The sequence below is a fragment of the Leguminivora glycinivorella genome, chromosome 5 (assembly GCF_023078275.1).
Source record: "Leguminivora glycinivorella isolate SPB_JAAS2020 chromosome 5, LegGlyc_1.1, whole genome shotgun sequence".
NCBI lineage: Eukaryota > Metazoa > Arthropoda > Insecta > Lepidoptera > Tortricidae > Leguminivora > Leguminivora glycinivorella.
The window spans coordinates 2,413,550-2,433,378 of NC_062975.1; the positions used below are offsets into that span (position 1 = coordinate 2,413,550).

Here is a 19,829-nt window from a genome sequence, read left to right on the forward strand (position 1 = left end):
GAAAAAAAATGTCCCAAGATTTCCATACATTTTTTCGAACCTTCCATTCCGTCACCGCCATACAGAATGTATGAAAAAATGGTAACGGAATGGGAAAAAATCTTAAGACACTTTTTTTCTCCTATTAGAATTGAAAGAGAATTCTGAGTGGAAACCACATAAAAATTTCCAAATCGAAAAAAAACTGTGGTGGATAAAATTGCCCATTTGACGACCGGTCTGCGTGTAGCCGCGGTCCTGGGATGAATCCCAATAAGGTAATTTTGTGTTATGAAGACAGATATTTGTTCCTGAGTCATGGATGATTTTTATGTTATATATGTACAGATGTAGTGCGAAAACGATTTCCTTCGTATTTTTCCAGAAATGTTCGTATTTGTCATATTAGTTCAGTCAGTAGTGTCAGTACATCTTGTACTAAGACTAGCTGAAATATCATGACACGTTCGTTCGTTTCCGTAACAGTACGAAGGCAATTTTTTTCGCATTAGATCGGTATATCGTTGTCTGTAGGTATACCCACAATACAAGTCTTCTTGAGCTTACCGTGGGATTCCGTCAATCTGTGTAATAACGTCAATAACATTTATTTATTTAATTATTTATGCTCCTTGTATGTTGGAGGACTTGGAAGCCATGGATAGACCAAGAGGTAGGTACTGATACTAAAACAAAACTATAACCTGTTTTTATGTTTAATACTGACAGAGACACTTACTGGGGAATCCCCCATCTACAGAATACCTACATAGTAGTACATTACGATACAAGTGCGTAAAAAAGGAAGTTCGAAACGAGTGGCGATAAATTAAAACACGACCGAAGGGAGTGTTTTAAATCGACACGAGTTCCGAATTTCCTTTTCGCACGTGTATCGTACGACGTTTTTCAGTACAGATGAGCCTCCGAAGTTTCGACCTGGCATAATATTTGATATTGAATATTTATTGATATTTTGCCAGTCGCGTTTCAGTGAAAAACATCGTGAGGAAACCGGACTAATTCCAATAAGGCCTAGTTACCCTTCGGGTTGGAAGGTCAGATGGCAGTGGCTTTCGTAAAACTAGTGCCTACGCCAAATCTTGGATAAGATGTCAAAGTGGACCCCAGGCTCCCATGAGCCGTGGCAAATGCCGGGATAACGCAAGGAGGATGATATGATGAAACTGCTAATTGATGAGGGCAGAACAGCACATACAATATTAAGTTCTTTCGGTCTATCGGTATAAAAAAATTTGGTGTAACTAACTTACACAGGTAATAATTTTTTTTTGTAATAATTCTATGTTATATTTATAAGCTTGGATTTTGTATAGTATTTGTTACGTAAAATATCCATAAATGAGGTTATTTTGGCTTAAATTTGTTGACTCAAAATAGTACATTACAATACAAGTGCGTAAAAAAGAATTTCCTTTTTGCATGTGTATCGTACGACGTTTTTTAGTACAGATGAGCCTTCAAAGTTTCGACCTGGCATATAATGAACCACTTCTCGCACAAGTGCGTAAAAAAAACACCATCTGTACTGAAAAATAGTTTTTAAAGTCCAAGCTTCCTCAATAAGGTATTTTAACATAATGAATATTAAATCAGCAAAAACTAGATACTGATATAGATGTTGATAGTTCAGAGAGTACAAAGGTTTTCTCGTGTGTTTATCATGGGACACGGTTTATAGTGAAAGGTTAAGAACTTCACCACCCCCTTTCTTCCCGTGGGTGTCGTAGAAGTCGACTGTGGGATATGGTATGGGTTAAATTGTGGCGTAGGCGTGAGGCTGACAACCTGTCACTACAATGTCACAATTTTGTTTTTTTTCAACCCCTTTTTGCGAAGAGTGGCACTAAAACTTGAGTAGTTCATGTGCTCTGCCTACCCCTTTATGGGATATAGACGTGATTGTATGTATGTACAGTTATCCTCGTAAGTCCCAGGCCAATTTTATTTAACCCTTTTGCTTACAGTGTTCCACCTGTCAACGTACTGTCACTGAAAATACATACATGAGTATGTCTTTTCTGCGACAGTGGTTCGGCTGTTGACACATTGTCAACAAATGGATTAATAAACTAGCATAAGATACTTTTAAATGCTAGTTACAGCTAAATTAACACACATCTTTTATTTTCAATAATGAATTAAATGTTTGATTACATGATATTTTATTTATTAAGTCTGCAGCAGAAATTAAAGTTATCGATTATAGAAAAAGAAAATCTTAAAAAGTATCCAACTTCAATAATATGTAAATAAAACAAGAAAATATCATCATCATTCTCTTGTTCTCTTCCCATTATTTGGGGTCGGCGCACAAGATTTTCCTCCCCAGTTCCATATTTAAAACAAGATGTTGATAAAACATTTTACCTACACAACAGCACGGAAAAGGTTTCAGCTAATATTTCAAAGTACAAGGTGTTATGAATGATGACAATGATATAAAGACCTTAAAGTTTAATGCCGTGTTTGAAAGTCTCATGCACAATTTACCGTTTCAAAAGAACACCTACAGTTGTGTAGATTGTTAAGATAGACAAGAAACTTACCTGTTATTTTCCAGCAGAAAATGAAATATATGCACTAACACAGTTCCTTAAAGTTGCACAAAAACAAGGTACATCGCATGAACCTTTCAAAACTTTGCTTACGTATAGTTTAACTAACTTAGTTCAGTTCACATAACCATTTATATCTTCTAATATCATCTGTTAACTAATTGTTATTAAAATGGAATGTTCTTTATAGAAAATAAATTAAAAATTGTAATAATTTAGTGTAACACACCCAATGACGTACATACATAATGACCATACTGTCATCTCTCTGACATTGACATTTGAAGTCATTTGGTAGACTATTCAAGCCTATTGGTAAACAACTCAAATGGATTTCATAAAGAGCTTCACTGTCGAGGTTGTGATTAAAATTCTATGAACGCTACTTTTTGGCATGGCAACATTGCCCTAGCTGTCACTCATTTTGCTTGTCTGAGTTGTCTGTCTCGACTACAAACCAATAACCCAATCTTCTACAATGGCAGATGCGAAGCAAGGTATTTAAAAGAATTATTCTTAAAATATCTTTATAATTTCGTAATACTAAAAGTTCTCATCAACAAAGATAATCTATATCGGTACTGCTGTTTAATATATTTCTTGCCTAAACGGCTCATAGCGTCTCTTTATGAGCTAAGGCCATGCTGCACATTCAACGTAGTTTTTATCTTCATTAGAAGTAGCGCTGGTCTTGTCATTCAGCGAACATTTTGCACATATCCGTTATGTGCTGAATAACAACATTTGTCTTATAAACGCTTCCCATACTGTAAATATTAACGTATTATGTGTATGTGTCATGGAGTCGATACGCGACTGGGATGCAAAATAAGATAAAAGAAGTATAAGCGTAACGGTTGCTTACTTATTTAATGCACATTCTACTTTAGATTCAACATAATTTGTTTGTATAACTTGAACTTATTTGAATACAGTTTCATTTTAGGTACTGTAGTGTATTTTGTTATATAAAATTGTTACAGAACTGAACAATGGGACATCTCAATCACGATCTGTGCTCGCTAAACCACGTCTTGGTGCATTTGGTTCCTCTGGTTTTGGAACTAGTACATTTGGTAAGTATCCCAACAAGGCACACTATTGCTGATGATTGAAAGAAAAAAAAAATGTTAATTACCCATCTGTTCTGATATTAAAACAATAAACAAGTATTTTTACGAATATGTCACACTGGTAAGTAACCCACAAGTAACCAAATTCTGTGGAGGTCGAAAACTTTTCTGCTAATAATAATTTTCTTTTTGTAATTTTCAATTGCTCAAAAGTTATATATATATTGATGACTCTTAATTGCCACAGAAAAGCTGACAGTTTTTAATCATATATTGCATCTGATAATCATATATTGTTAAATTACATGAAATAAAATATTTCAGGGTCCATATTACGTCCATCCCAGCTGAAACCGAACAGCAATCCATTTCTTAAAGTCACCGAAACCGAAGAGGCTGAGAAAAAAGAGAAAGCCAACAGTGAAGCTGAAAAATCTAAAGGAGAAGATAGACTAACTGAAACTAAGGAGGATGCCCCAAAATTTGTACCTCTCGGAGCCACAAGCAGTGCTCCCAGATCCTCCACACAGGTCCCGGCACCTGCGCAACCCACTTCTGGAACGTCAGGGTTTGTCTTTGGACAGAATTTAAGTGAGCGAGTGGTTATTCAAGAGAGTGTTAATAATGGGGATGCTGGGCCATCAGAGCATAGTATGAAGAATGGGACTTCTGATTTACTGTTCACAAGTGCAGCTGCCTCTGTTAAGGATAATAGTCAGGTAATTTTTTGATTTGTTATTATTAAGCATTATTGTGTATTTAGTAAAGTTGTATGAAGTCTCAGCCGAGGCTGCGAATCTCGGTCGGACCTTAGTAATTAGAGGTAGGAGAGTGAGTGAGAGAGAGGACTCCCTTTTTGAGCTACACTCCACCTTATAAAACAAAGTCCACCACTAATCTGTCTGTTTATGAAAAACTACTGAACTGATTTTCTTACACATGAAATAAAACTATGGAAACGGATTAAATTCATTATACGCAATTTAATCAGTTTCCATAGTTTTATTTCACGAGTAACTATCACGGTAACCGAAGACAATATTATGATTTTCGTACAGTTTTTACCAATGAATTTTGCAGCTAATTCATAATATGCTAATTCTGACCCTTAAGATCAGCCCCTGTAGAACTCTGCCAGTTTCAATTAATTTAAAAAAAGACATGGACAAACAATCTAAGAAGTGAAATCCTGCAAAGTGAACTATGATTTATGTTGGTACATCACCAGCATCTGAAATTTAGTCCCAATATGTATTTCAATCACGCCAACAGAGTGCAAAAATAAAAAATGGAAAAAAATGTTTTATTAGGGTACCCCCCTACATGTAAAGTGGGGGCTGATAATTTTTTTTCATTCCAACCCCAACGTGTGATATAATTATTGTTGGATAGGTATTTAATAATGAATAAAGGGTTTACTAAGATTGCTTTTTGATAATATTAATATTTTCGGAAATAATCGCTCCTAAAGGAAAAAAAGTGCGTCCCCCCCCTCTAACTTTTGAACCATAAGTTTAAAAAATATGAAAAAAAATCACAAAAGTAGAACTTTGTAAAGACTTTCTGGGAAAATTGTTTTGAACTTGATAGGTTCAGTAGTTTTTGAGAAAAATATGGAAAACTTCGGAACCCTACACTGAGCGTGGCCCGACACGCTCTTGGCCGGTTTTTTTATCGGACTTGTCTTGATGAGTACCCGAAGTCTAGCTGATGCTGAACCCTGGCTGCACCTAGGGGAACTCGGGTTTAGTGTAATACAGGCAAACGCTGTTTTCGTCATCGGACTTGTCTTGATGAGTACTCGAGTAAGCAGTACCCGAAGTCCAGCTGATGCTGAACCCTGGCTGTACCTAAGGGAACTCGGGTTTAGTGTAACACAGGCAAACGCTGGTTTCGTCATCGGACTTGTCTTGATGAGTACTCGAGTGAGCAGTACCCGAAGTCCAGCTGATGCTGAACCCTGGCTGCACCTAGGGGAACTCGGGTTTAGTGAAACACAGGCAAACGCTGTTTTCGTCATCGGACTTGTCTTAATGAGTACTCGAGTGAGCAGTACCCGAAGTCCAACCGATGCTGAACCCTGGCTGCATCTAGGGGAACTCGGGTTTAGTGTAACACAGGCAAACGCTGTTTTCGTCATCGGACTTGTCTTGATGAGTACTCGAGTGAGCAGTACCCGAAGTCCAGCTGATGCTGAACCCTGGCTGCATCTAGGGGAACTCGGGTTTAGTGTAACACAGGCAAACGCTGTTTTCGTCATCGGACTTGTCTTGATGAGTACTCGAGTGAGCAGTACCCGAAGTCCAGCTGATGCTGAACCCTGGCTGTACCTAGGGGAACTCGGGATTAGTGTAACACAGGCAAACGCTGGTTTCGTCATCGGACTTGTCTTGATGAGTACTCGAGTGAGCAGTAACCGAAGTCCAGCTGATGCTGAACCCTGGCTGCACCTAGGGGAACTCGGGTTTAGTGTAACACAGACAAACGCTGTTTTCGTCATCGGACTTGTCTTGATGAGTACTCGAGTGAGCAGTACCCGAAGTCCAGCTGATGCTGAACCTTGGCTGCACCTAGGGGAACTCGGGTTTAGTGAAACACAGGCAAACGCTGTTTTCGTCATCGGACTTGTCTTGATGAGTACTCGAGTGAGCAGTACCTGAAGTCCAGCGGATGCTGAACCCTGGCTGTACCTAGGGGAACTCGGGTTTAGTGTAACACAGGCAAACGCTGTTTTCGTCATCGGACTTGTCTTGATGAGTACTCGAGTGAGCAGTACCCGAAGTCCAGCTGATGCTGAACCCTGGCTGCATCTAGAGGAACTCGGGTTTAGTGTAACACAGGCAAACGCTGTTTTCGTCATCGGACTTGTCTTGATGAGTACTCGAGTGAGCAGTACCCGAAGTCCAGCTGATTCTGAACCCTGGCTGCATCTAGGGGAACTCAGGTTTAGTGTAACACAGGCAAACGCTGTTTTCGTCATCGGACTTGTCTTGATGAGTACTCGAGTGAGCAGTACTCAAAGTCCAGCTGATGCAGAACCCTGGCTGCACCTATGGGAACTCGGGTTTAGTGTAGCACAGGCAAACGCTGGTTTCGTCATCGGACTTGTCTTGATGAGTACTCGAGTGAGCAGTACCCAAAGTCCAGCTGATGCTGAAACCTGGCTGTACCTAGGGGAACTCGGGTTTGGTGTAACATAGGCAAACGCTGTTTTCGTCATCGGACTTGTCTTGATGAGTACTCGAGTGAGCAGTACCCGAAGTCCAGCTGATTCTGAACCCTGGCTGCATCTAAGGGAACTCGGGTTTAGTGTAACACAGGCAAACGCTGTTTTCGTCATCGGACTTGTCTTGATGAGTACTCGAGTGAGCAGTACCCAAAGTCCAGCTGATGCTGAACCCTGGCTGCACCTAGGGGAACTCGGGTTTAGTGTAACACAGGCAAACGCTGTTTTCGTCATCGGACTTGTCTTGATGAGTACTCGAGTGAGCAATACCCAAAGTCCAGCTGATGCTGAACCCTGGCTGCACCTAGGGGAACTCGGGTTTAGTGTAACACAGGCAAACGCTGTTTTCGTCATCGGACTTGTCTTGATGAGTACTCGAGTGAGCAGTACCCGAAATTTAGCTGATGCTGAACCCTGGCTGCACCTAGGGGAACTTGGGTTTAGTGTAACCCAGGCAAACGCTGTTTTCGTCATCGGACTTGTCTTGATGAGTACTCGAGCAAGCAGTACCCAAAGTCCAGCTGATGCTGAACTCTGGCTGCACCTAGGGGAACTCGGGTTTAGTGTAACACAGGCAAACGCTGTTTTCGTCATTGGACTTGTCTTAATGAGTATTTGGGTGAGCTGTACCCAAGATAGAGCTGATGCTGAAACCTGGCTGTACCTAGGGGAACTCGGGTTTGGTGTAACATAGGCAAACGCTGTTTGCGTCATCGGACTTGTCTTGACGAGGACTTGGGTACGCAATAGCCAAGACAGCGCTGTAGCTGAGCCCTAGCGGTATCTAGGGCAACTCTAGTTTCGGTGCATTATAATATAGAAATATTTCATGCAATGTCAAGTTAGGCATAAAACATTATATTAACTGACAAAAATCCTACCAGAAGTGAATATTAACATCAAGTAGTTATAACAAATTTATTAATTTGCCATACATAAAACACTTTATTTATGTCTAAAAAAATACGTATGTTTATCCATTTGAATATCAAAATTAAGTACAGTCGATTACACTAATAGTAACACAGGGAATAAAGAGAATACTGGAGTTCCAAGCGTCCATAGACTGCGGTAACTATTTACTATCAGACGGACTGTATGCTTGATTGCCACCAGAAAAGTATTTCTGTTTCAAACGATCTTTATAGAATTCACAACAATCAACAGAAATAGTTTGACAGATTCTATGGTACTACTCAACTCAACCAAGTACCAGTCATAAAGACGAGTCTAAGATGTTTTACACAAAACATACTATGAACAGAAAACAGCGTTTATTTATATTGCACCGAACCTGAGTTCCCCTAGGTACCACCAGGTCTCAGCTACAGCGCTGGCTTGGGTACTGCGCACCCAAGTCCTCATAAAGGCAGGGCCTATAACGAAAACCGGGTTTGTCTATGTTGCACCAAACCTAAGTTCCCCTAGGTACAGCCAGAGTTCAATATCAGCTCTACCTTGGTTACTGCTCACTCAAGTACTCATCAAGACAAATCCGATGACGAAAACAGCGTTTGCCTATGTTGCACGAAACTCGAGTTCCCCTAGGAATAGCCAGGGTTCAGCATCAGCTCTACCCTGGTTACTGCTCACTCAAGTACTCATCAAAACAAGTCCGATGACGAAAACAGCGCTTGCCTATGTTACACCAAACCCGCGTTCCCCTAGGAAAAGCCAGGGTTCAGCATCAGCTCTACCTTGGTTACTGCTCACTCAAGTACTCATCAAGACAAGTCCGATGACGAAAACAGCGTTTGCCTATGTTGCACGAAACCCGAGTTCCCTTAGGAATAGCCAGGGTTCAGCATTAGCTCTACCTTGGTTACTGCTCACTCAAGTACTCATCAAGACAAGTCCGATGACGAAAACAGCGTTTGCGTTTGTTGCACGAAACCCGAGTTCCCCTAGGAATAGCCAGGGTTCAGCATCAGCTCTACCTTGGTTACTGCTCACTCAAGTACTCATCAAGACAAGTCCGAGGAAGGAAACAGCGCTTGCCTATGTTACTCCAAACCCGCGTTCCCCTGGGAAAAGCCAGGGTTCAGCATCAGCTCTACCTTGGTTACTGCTCACTCAAGTACTCATCAATACAAGTCCGATGACGAAAACAGCGTTTGCCTATGTTGCACGAAACCCGAGTTCCCTTAGGAATAGCCAGGGTTCAGCATCAGCTCTACCTTGGTTACTGCTCACACAAGTACTCATCAAGACAAGTCCGATAACGAAAACAGCGCTTGCCTATGTTACTCCAAACCCGCGTTCCCCTGGGAAAGGCCAGGGTTCAGCATCAGCTCTACCTTGGTTACTGCTCACTCAAGTACTCATCAAGACAAGTCCGATGACGAAAACAGCGTTTGCCTATGTTGCAAGAAACCCGAGTTCCCTTAGGAATAGCCAGGGTTCAGCATCAGCTCTACCTTGGTTACTGCTCACTCAAGTACTCCTCAAGACAAGTCCGATGACGAAAACAGCGTTTGCGTATGTTGCACGAAACCCGAGTTCCCCTAGGAATAGCCAGGGTTCAGCATCAGCTCTACCTTGGTTACTGCTCACTCAAGTACTCATCAAGACAAGTCCGATGACGAAAACAGCGCTTGCCTACGTTACTGCAAACCCGCGTTCCCCTGGGAAAAGCCAGGGTTCAGCATCAGCTCTATCTTGGTTACTGCTCACTCAAGTACTCATCAAGACAAGTCCGATGACGAAAACAGCGCTTGCCTATGTTACTCCAAACCCGCGTTCCCCTAGGAATAGCCAGGGTTCAGCATCAGCTCTACCTTGGTTACTGCTCACACAAGTACTCACCAAGACAAGTCCGAGGAAGGAAACAGCGCTTGCCTATGTTACTCCAAACCCGCGTTCCCCTGGGAAAAGCCAGGGTTCAGCATCAGCTCTACCTTGGTTACTGCTCACTCAAGTACTCATCAATACAAGTCAGATGACGAAAACAGCGTTTGCCTATGTTGCACGAAACCCGAGTTCCCTTAGGAATAGCCAGGGTTCAGCATCAGCTCTACCTTGGTTACTGCTCACACAAGTACTCATCAAGACAAGTCCGATAACGAAAACAGCGCTTGCCTATGTTACTCCAAACCCGCGTTCCCCTGGGAAAGGCCAGGGTTCAGCATCAGCTCTACCTTGGTTACTGCTCACTCAAGTACTCATCAAGACAAGTCCGATGACGAAAACAGCGTTTGCCTATGTTGCAAGAAACCCGAGTTCCCTTAGGAATAGCCAGGGTTCAGCATCAGCTCTACCTTGGTTACTGCTCACTCAAGTACTCCTCAAGACAAGTCCGATGACGAAAACAGCGTTTGCGTATGTTGCACGAAACCCGAGTTCCCCTAGGAATAGCCAGGGTTCAGCATCAGCTCTACCTTGGTTACTGCTCACTCAAGTACTCATCAAGACAAGTCCGATGACGAAAACAGCGCTTGCCTACGTTACTGCAAACCCGCGTTCCCCTGGGAAAAGCCAGGGTTCAGCATCAGCTCTATCTTGGTTACTGCTCACTCAAGTACTCATCAAGACAAGTCCGATGACGAAAACAGCGTTTGCGTATGTTGCACGAAACCCGAGTTCCCTTAGGAATAGCCAGGGTTCAGCATCAGCTCTATCTTGGTTACTGCTCACTCAAGTACTCATCAAGACAAGTCCGATGACGAAAACAGCGTTTGCGTATGTTGCACGAAACCCGAGTTCCCCTAGGAATAGCCAGGGTTCAGCATCAGCTCTACCTTGGTTACTGCTCACACAAGTACTCACCAAGACAAGTCCGATGACGAAAACAGCGCTTGCCCATGTTACTCCAAACCCGCGTTCCCCTGGGAAAAGCCAGGGCTCAGCATCAGCTCTACCTTGGTTACTGCTCACCCAATTAACTCATCAAGGCGACTTAGATGACGAAAACGGCTTGTTTTTATGTTGGCAATTAACGTTTTCAATGTGTAATGTTAATGGTTAATTGTATTGATTTTCGGCCAACACTGAATATTTACATGCATACATACATATTTACATAATTATATTCATACATACATACCTACATACATTCATACATACCTACATACATTCATACGTACGAACATACATACTGATCTATGGGCGACGATGATCATTTACCAGCCATCAGTCCCTTGTCTCCCGGTTCATTAAAAATAATTTCTAGCCGTGTTCTACTTTTATCCAACGAAAACATGTTTCGTTGAAAAATTAAAAATGGGGCGCAAAGTGCGGAGTGGCAACAGCGCATTTTCCTTCCTGTTCTTACAATAGCTTAGATTCATAATCCTGTCTCTTTCACGCAAGGCTCGACTACGCTTTAACAAAAGGGAAAGCCTTATAAATAGCGCTTAAAATAAGGGTAACCCTTATTAAAGGATTGCAAGCCGTATCGGATAGCGGTAAGCCAATGCACAGGGCTAGCTTTATTGTTTTGCTAAGTTTTTTGTAAGGGCTAGTCAAATGAATGGGCTTGCAGTTCGAAAGGGAGAGCCTCTCGATTGGGTCGTCCTTACGTTAGGGATTCCCAATGAAAGGCTTGTAGCGCGGAAGGGGTTGTCCGGTCCCTGGTAACACGTAACCAAATTGACCATGTTGCGATCAGCCGTACCTGGAGGTCCTCATTACTGGACGTGCGGAACCGGCGTGGAGCCGACGTGGACAGCGATCAACATCTTGTTGTTGCTGAAGTGCGGCTAAAATTGGCGGTCCCCCGCCGCAAGTCCGAGAAGATCTCTAGAAGTTTCGATGTACGCAAACTCCGGAACCCTGAATCGCGGGAGAAATTTCGCCTATGTCTCAGGAATCAGTACGAACTTCTAGAGGAACTTGAAGATGAGCAGTTGGACGAAACTTGGAGCCGCATCCGCACCGCCTATACGAGAGCCGGTGAAGAGGTGCTCGGGTACACGAAGCCGATCAGGGAGAGCTGGATGTCAGCAGATCTATGGCAGCTTATAGAAGATAGGCACCAAATTAATCTCCTGCTGCAATCTTCTACAGAGCCAGAAACGTCCAGTCTCCGAGAACGGTACGCATCCTCCGTTCGAGGATCAGGAAATTCGCGCGCAGAGACCGCCGCCGAGCCGCAGACGAGCTGGCGGAGCGCGCAAATACCGCCGCACGCCGCAGCGACATGCGCGAGCTGTACGACGTAACGCGCCGCCTCAGCGGCCGTCGGGCACGTACAGCAAAGAAACCGCTGAAAGGTAAAGACGGCAGTCTCCTGTGCACCTCAAGCGAGCAGCTGCAAAGATCGACCGAACACTTCTCGAGCCTGCTGGAGCAAGCCCAATCCCCTGACACCCAGCATACCAGTAATGATCTCCCAGACGAGCTACTGGGTGTGCCAACGGCTCCACCGTCCTTTGCAGAAGTTTTGGTGGCGGTGAAGTCCCTGAAACCGGGGAGAGCGCCGGGCATTGATAGCATCCACGTGGACATGTTGAAGGTCGATCCTGGGACATCTGCAACTCTACTGTATCCTCTACTGACCCGTATCTGGGAAGCTGGACGAGTACCCGATGAGTGGAAGCAGGGACTCTTGGTGAAAGTCCCAAAGAAGGGTGATCTATCGCAATGCGATAACTGGCGCGGCATAACGCTCCTGCCCACAGCCGCAAAAGTTAATTTTAGCAAAGATACTGCTCAATCGCATTGCTCCAAGAGTGGCAGAGACGCTGAGGGACGAGCAAGCAGGTTTTCGCCCTGCTCGCTCCTGCACAGACCACACCAATACCCTACGCATCCTGATCGAACAGAGTGTCGAATGGCAGTCGGAGTTGTTCCTCGCCTTTGTGGACTTTGAAAAAGCCTTCGATACCGTGAAGTGGAGCGCGCTGTGGTCCAGCCTTCGTCGCAGGGGCATACCCGAGTGTGTCATCCGCATCATCCGCTCCCTGTACGAGGGGAGCACATGTAGGGTGATACATGAAAAGGAAATGGGAGCGCCTATAAAAATAAGTGCCGGTGTGAAGCAGGGATGCTTCCTGTCTCCACTGCTATTTATAATTCTGCTCGACGATGTCATGAGAAGAGTGGTCAAAACGCCAAGAGGCATTTCCTGGCATACAAAGGTACTGGAAGATCTTGATTACGCCGATGACATCGTGCTGATTTCGCCATCTTTAGCCCACCTAAAAGCGAAACTTGAGAGTCTTCAAGAGGAAGCTGAAGCCATGGGCCTGCGAATCAACCGACGGAAGACTGTCAATATGCGAGTACAATCAGCTTGTAAGGAACCTTTGTTGCTCAAAAACGACCGCCTTGAATCAGTCTCCAAGTTTGTGTACCTCGGCAGTACACTGTCGTGTTAGGGAGGTGCAGACGATGACGTCGAGAGCAGAATTAAGAAGGCAAAAGCTGCATTTGCTCAACTCAAGCCTGTTTGGGATTCAAACGTGCTTACTCGCCGCGTGAAAATCTCCCTCTTCGAATCTATTGTCAAGACCGTGCTTCTCTTCGGCTGTGAGACATGGAGAGTGACAAAGGGGCTGACGCACAAACTTCAAGTGTTTGTCAATAAGTCCCTCCGGTCGATCCTCCGTATCTTCTGGCCGAAAACTATAAGGAATGAGAATCTGTGGAGTATGTGCCGACAACCTCCGATCGCCCAGGAAGTGGCTCAGCGGAAATGGAGATGGATCGGTCATACCCTTCGAAGAGGAGCTACCAACAGCGCCAGTATCGCGTTTGAGTGGCGGCCTCAAGGAGGAAAGAGGGCCCGCAAACGCCCCGTACACACCTGGAGGCGGAGCTTTGAGAACGAGCTGAGGGAATATGGACTGAGCTGGAACGAGGCCAAGGCGGTGGCTCAAGATAGAAAGGCGTGGAAGGATCTTGTGGAGGCCCTATGCACCTATGGGGTGCCTTAGGACATACAACAACAACAACAACATCACCAGCATCAACAGCCTGTCCTTATTTTTATTTTTATTTTATTTGTTAGGAAAACTAGCTAAAGTTACAATAAGGCTTATAACATAGAAACAAGTTTCCACAGATAGAAAGGCTAAGGCTGAAAGTACACCATGCCTCCCTTTTTTTCCAACATTCTTCACGTTACTTCATAGGTCGGCATGTTGCCTATGATCATATTTGTACGATAAACATATCTGCCTAAAACAAAATAATATATTTCAGGAGTCAGCGGGGGCCAGTTCCACGTTGAGCGCGGGTGCGGGCGCGGGCGCGGGGCTGGCGGCCGCGGCGGCGGAGTACGAGCGCGCGCAGGCGCGCCCGCCGCCGCCCGCCGTCACCACCACCACGGGCGAGGAGGACGAGATCAACGTGCTGCAGGTACTCTATCACTTACAGTCTATTATCTGTAGTTAGATGGCTATTGCCTGTCCCACATCATAAGTCATAAGCGGGGCATGTAACTTTCATGCCGATGACATCAATTTGACGTCACGCTGCATATAGGATGATTCAAATAGTTTTATTGTAATCATTATTCATTAATCAATTTTTATCATGTACAAATTACTTCAATTATTTCAGGTATTAATTATTTCACGTATGAATAGATTAGTTTTAAGGTCATGATTAAAATGATTGATGAATAATGATTGGATAATCATTAGGGTGGAGCGAAAAAACACTTTTCTGGAATTAGCAAACCTAATAGTTATCAATCAATACCCCTTAGTCTATGAAGCCTTAGTGGAAATTTTCAGCTTTTTAAATCAACAATACAAACCTGAAAATTCAACTTTTAGATAAAAAATGTTTTTCGGCAGTATTATGTCCAGTACACATAATTGATACATATTATTACAAGAAACTACCAAAAATTGCGAAAATAGCGTTAAAAATCGCCAATTTTCAGTATTTTAGCGGCTATTTTGGTGAATGTACTGAAACTAGACAAACTTTGGCGATTCTTGACGCTATTTTCGCAACTTTTTGTAGTTTCTCATAATGATATGTATCAATAACATATACTCATAATACTGCCGAAATTTTTTTTTTATGAAAGTTGAATTTTTAGGTTTGTATGAGATTTTCAAAATTTCAACCCCAATGCGGAAGCAGAAGATGTTGATTTAAAAAGCTGAAAATTTGCACAAAGGCTTCATAGACTAAGGGGCATTGATTGATAACTATTAGGTTTGCTAATTCCAGAAAAGTGTTTTTTCGCTCCACCCTAATAATCATTATTCATCAATCAATAGGATTATCTGCAGCGTGATGTCCAATTTATGTCACCTGCATGAAAGTTACGGGCCCTGGTCATAAGCATGCTTGAAGAAAGAATTTAAGTGGTTAAAAGTGTCAATTGCCAGTGCCAAACCTACTTGAACATAGGGTCGTATTTAAGGAACCAGGGGACTAAAATTCCATATCAAAAAAGTGTATTTTATCGCGTGTCACTAAATATTTCGGTAGGTATTTAAACTACAAGTTGTTAATACGGCTAACCAAAGAGAAACTTGGCCTGCGATAACAGATCACGCCATGTCTTTCAGTCTTGTGATAACTCTCCAATCATTATAGTAAAGATTAAGCAGATCTTAGGGTACTACGTCCTCGTATCTTCTAGAAAGTCCAGTGGAGCTTTTAATTTGTTCCATTTGAATGTACTAAGCTAATTCTACTGGAGTAGGTAACCAAATCACTTTGTTGAAGAATTTCCAATAATAGTTGGTTGTATATCGCAGGTGTCGTGCCGCCTGTTCGCGTGGGAGGCGGGCAGCTGGCGCGAGCGCGGGCGCGGCGTGCTGCGCCTCAACGACGCCGACGGCGGCTCCCGGCTCGTCGCCAGGGTGGCTGGGTAACGCTAACACGTTTCATCAGTACATGTACTTTATGTTGGCCATTTTCCGCAAGTCGACAACCATTGTGTCTGTTAACACGAGATGAAACCAAACATTTCTAAATGTTCTTTGAAGAACTGCCGACACACAAGGCGACGGACGGAGGGACGTCAGCGCCACGCCGCCTGAATGTAATTTAATTAACGTCTCCTCAGTACATTTTGAATAGGAAGACGCGCCCCCAGGCGGCGCGGCGCGCGCCAAACGACGCGTCACCTGGCGCGCGCCAAGCGACGTCCCTTGCGCGTCCTTCCTATACAAAATATACTAAGGAGACATTTTTTAAATTACATTCAGGCGACAACAACAACTCTGTGTTCAATTCAGAGGACACCCTAAATCCAGTTACATGTGAAAGTATTATTGAGGCAGTCGTTTAGTTTTCCATCTCATGTTGCAGGTCTCTCCGCGTAGTGTTGAACACGAAGATCTGGCCTGACATGGTGGCGGAGCGCGCGGGCAGCAAGTCGTTGCGCATCACGGCCACCGACGCCGCGCACCAGGTCAAGCTGTTCCTCATCATGGTGAGCGTACAAGGCTAATAATGTTACTGATTTGAAGGGTCAGGGGACTCAGGGGTCATCTACTAGAGGCTTGTTAGGCAATCGAAACCCGAGGCAGAGGAATTTACTTGCATTTTTGTATATAGTGCGTGAAACTCGACGTCCGCGTATGCTGTAACAGGAAAGTTAATTGTTTGATTTTCGACAACCATGCGTTTAGTTAGTGCGTTTTCACATTATCCGATCCGATATCGGATGTCGGACCGATATCTGATAATGTGAAAACCTTAAATGGCCGAAATTTAGGTGTCATGAGAGCTGGACAAGTACCTAGTTTTGACCTTGAATTGCAAACTTCGGTTTTGTGTGAAGTTTCTTTTTTTTAACGGTATTCTGTGCCAGAGATGTAAATTTAAAGTTACAAGTTTATTTTATACCTTGTCATCTTCGCCTGTTCTGTTTTAGGATCACTTACCACAAGAAACAAGTAGAAACGTTTCTGTAGGTTTCGCTTTACCAATAGATTTATCATATCGTTTGTCTTTCTCCCATCTTATATTTAGTAAAAATTGTCTCATTTTAGGGCAACCCCGGCGACATCGTGCAGCTGCACCGCGCCGTGCTGGCTCGCATCTCGCTCAGCAAGCGCGCCGCGCCCGCACGCCGCGACGACTCGCGCGAGACTGGCGAGCCCGACCACACTGCCGACACACTCCCGCGCACGCACTCGCACCGTCTAGAGGCTCCGCCACACGATGACGATGACCGAGACGCACACTCGAGACAAGGACGCAGAGACAAAACACGAAACGGACGACAAGGATGCGGAAGATACAGAAAACAAGGACGCCAACCCGCTCAAGAGAAAAGAACCGGTCGGCGACGAGACGTCCCCTAAGAGACAGTGCCCCGATATTCTAATAGAGTGATCCGGCCCGTGCCCAGTGAGAGACCGCCTTGCGGCTCGTGAGTTCATAGAATTGTGACCAATGTGACGAACTCTTTTATCTAATGTGACGTTGAAAATTCAATCTAATATATTCTTTCCTTACAATTGATAGAACAAAGCTAACATATATAAACAATTATTTAAATAAAAAAATATTCTGTCAAGGAAAGAACATATTAGATTTTCACGTTCGACGAAACATTGAATTCGATTGAACAATTTTCGGCCATCCGAGAGATCCAAATTGTGAATACGTCACTACGCGTAGGGTTATTTAATGTTTAAATCGATGCGCTTGTTGAATTAGTTGTTTTAAAAAATTCGGCTAACCGACCGCAATACTAATGAAAGTATATTTTTAACAAGCAGAAACGTCTGCTAACGATTCTAAACATTTTTATATTAAAGGAAAAAATGGAAAAATTTACGCTTCCGGCGGAAAGGAAAGAAGAAGGAAAGGAAGGATAAGGAAAGGCATGGAAAGATTTGCGATGTCCGGCGCGGCTTCCGTAGCTCAATTGGTTAAGAGCCTTGCACGGATTGCAAATGATGCGGGTTCAAGTCCCGCCGGAAGCGTAAATTTTTCCATTTTTTCCTTTAATATAAAAATGCTAATGAAAGTAGTTGAAAGGATTAGATTATAATTATGGTTATTTAAATGTGCCCCAGGAGTAGAGGTGTAGGGTATAGCAGCTAAATCTGTTAGCGGGCATTCCATGAAATAGTCTACCTTTGTCCCGTACAAACGCGAATTATCTGAAAATTGACCGTTGTAAGAGGATCTTCATCTAAGGCATTGTGCAGAATTATGTATAGAACGGGACAGACGCATAAACGCATTTCAAGGGCTGTATTACACCATTGTTTTGTGGTCACTGAATTATTAAACATTCATGACCATGCATAAAAAAAAACAAATTAAAAATTGAAAAACGTAACCTAGATGGCTGTTATTATTACAGAATCTCTATGAATAGTAAACAACTAAAAAGTAGCTAACTACATTTTTTCATATAAATTCCATAGAGATTTGACAGTTTGTAGTAACAAACTAATTTATATGATCAAAGATTATGATGAATAGTAATGCTTTCAACTACTTTAAACCGGTTCACAAAGAGCTAGTAGTATCCCGAGGCATTTTACAAGCAAACGGCCAATGGGGACGTGCTTCGGCCTAGAAAATGCTTGTTACCTCGGCCGAGGCGCGTCTACATTGCCCGTCAGCCTCGCGGCGCTGTTCGCCCTGTGTGGACCCGGTTCTTGGCTTATGGCACCGGTCCCAGTAAAATCGGGTAAGCTATGCAAGATAATAGAATTGTTACTATTTAAATCTAACATCATTACTTATCTTCATTCAGTTCGCCTTTGTACTTCCTTCTTTCTTTTATATTTGATGTCTTGTATATTTTTTCTGGTGATACAATAAAGAGTTTACTTACTTGCTATGCCTTATCGGCTGTAGAAGCGAATACACGATAGACGCCCCCGTGTAAATAAAAGAGAGAGCGAGTGATTTACAGTTCATCGCTCGGTGACGAACTATAACTCGTTCGCGCTATCATCGCGTCTCTTCTATTCACACGGGAGCGAGTATCTTTTGTTTGTTTCTACCGCCAACAGCTCAGCTGACTCGGTATTGGTGTGACCAGTGCCGATGGCGGGCCAAACTGGGTGGAAGTCATATCGGCAGGGAGGGAAAGGCATTTTACTTGTGGTCCTAGTGTAGTACAAAAGCGTGAAGTGCGAGCGGTTCGTCTCACATTCCTGAAGCATGTTACAGTGTTCGGCCGCAGCTGGATGCCAAATATGTGTAATTGTTTAATTTCTGATCGATCATAATGTATTACAATAAATAATTAAGACTAACAAAGAGTATTCAATACAAATTCCTGTTGTTTACTTAAAATTCAAAAGTTTATTCTAGCACACTCGCTTTGTCAGTAGAAAAAAAGTGTAGGCACAAAGATGTCTTGAAAATGTATATTTTTCACCCTTTCTACAAAGAGAATGAGTCCATAGTGAGTCAGTCAAAATGTATATTGGGCTATTATTTAGTTACCTAATAGTAACGCTAGATGGCGATGTTCTTTATAGCAATAATTCTGAATTTTAAGAAAAGCACGCTATAAACTCACAATAGCGCTACTGAAGCTCTGGGGCCCATTTCTTAAAAATGAAAGTCAAGCGGAAGTTGTCTAATATGACAAGCTCGAAAGAGCGGTTGTCAATACAACCGCTTGTAAATTGTAACTTGTAGGTAGCTGAAAGTTACAAGCGGAAGTTTTTTTTTCAACTTGCCATATTAGACATTTACCACTTGTAACTTGTAGCTTTGGCCTTCCAGAAATGGGCCCCATGTCACTTTCATACATTTAGATAAATCAATCGTTCTGAATTTTAATCTATTTCGTACCTGAATTCGAAAACGTTTCCCAAGTAAAGAAAAGTTCAGATTTTAAATCATCATGAATTATGTTTGCCCGAATAGTGTAAACGTAGCCCATCATTAACATAAACTCCGCATTAAATATTAAACCCCGCGACGGCTTAACTAGCGGTTGTCGTCAAACAACTTAATTGTCGCCTAATTGACTACCTGATTGGTGCTACTAAGTATCCTATTAGGGACTCGCGAAATGAACACCTTCGACTGATTTATTTTATCATCTTCTTAGAGGATGATTTTTCTTTTTGTAAA

At 43.0% G+C, this 19,829-nt stretch overlaps 1 protein-coding gene across 1 annotated transcript; it reads left to right on the plus strand.

The window, feature by feature from the left end:
- Nucleotides 1–2,953: 2,953 nt before the first annotated feature.
- LOC125226521 (ran-binding protein 3) lies at nt 2,954–17,392 on the plus strand. Its single transcript, XM_048130507.1, has 7 exons — nt 2,954–3,055; nt 3,542–3,634; nt 3,956–4,350; nt 14,001–14,156; nt 15,521–15,633; nt 16,077–16,200; nt 16,763–17,392. The coding sequence occupies exons 1-7, from the start codon at nt 3,037–3,039 to the stop codon at nt 17,075–17,077; spliced, it is 1,215 nt and encodes a 404-aa protein (XP_047986464.1). The 5' UTR covers nt 2,954–3,036; the 3' UTR covers nt 17,078–17,392.
- Nucleotides 17,393–19,829: the final 2,437 nt, after the last annotated feature.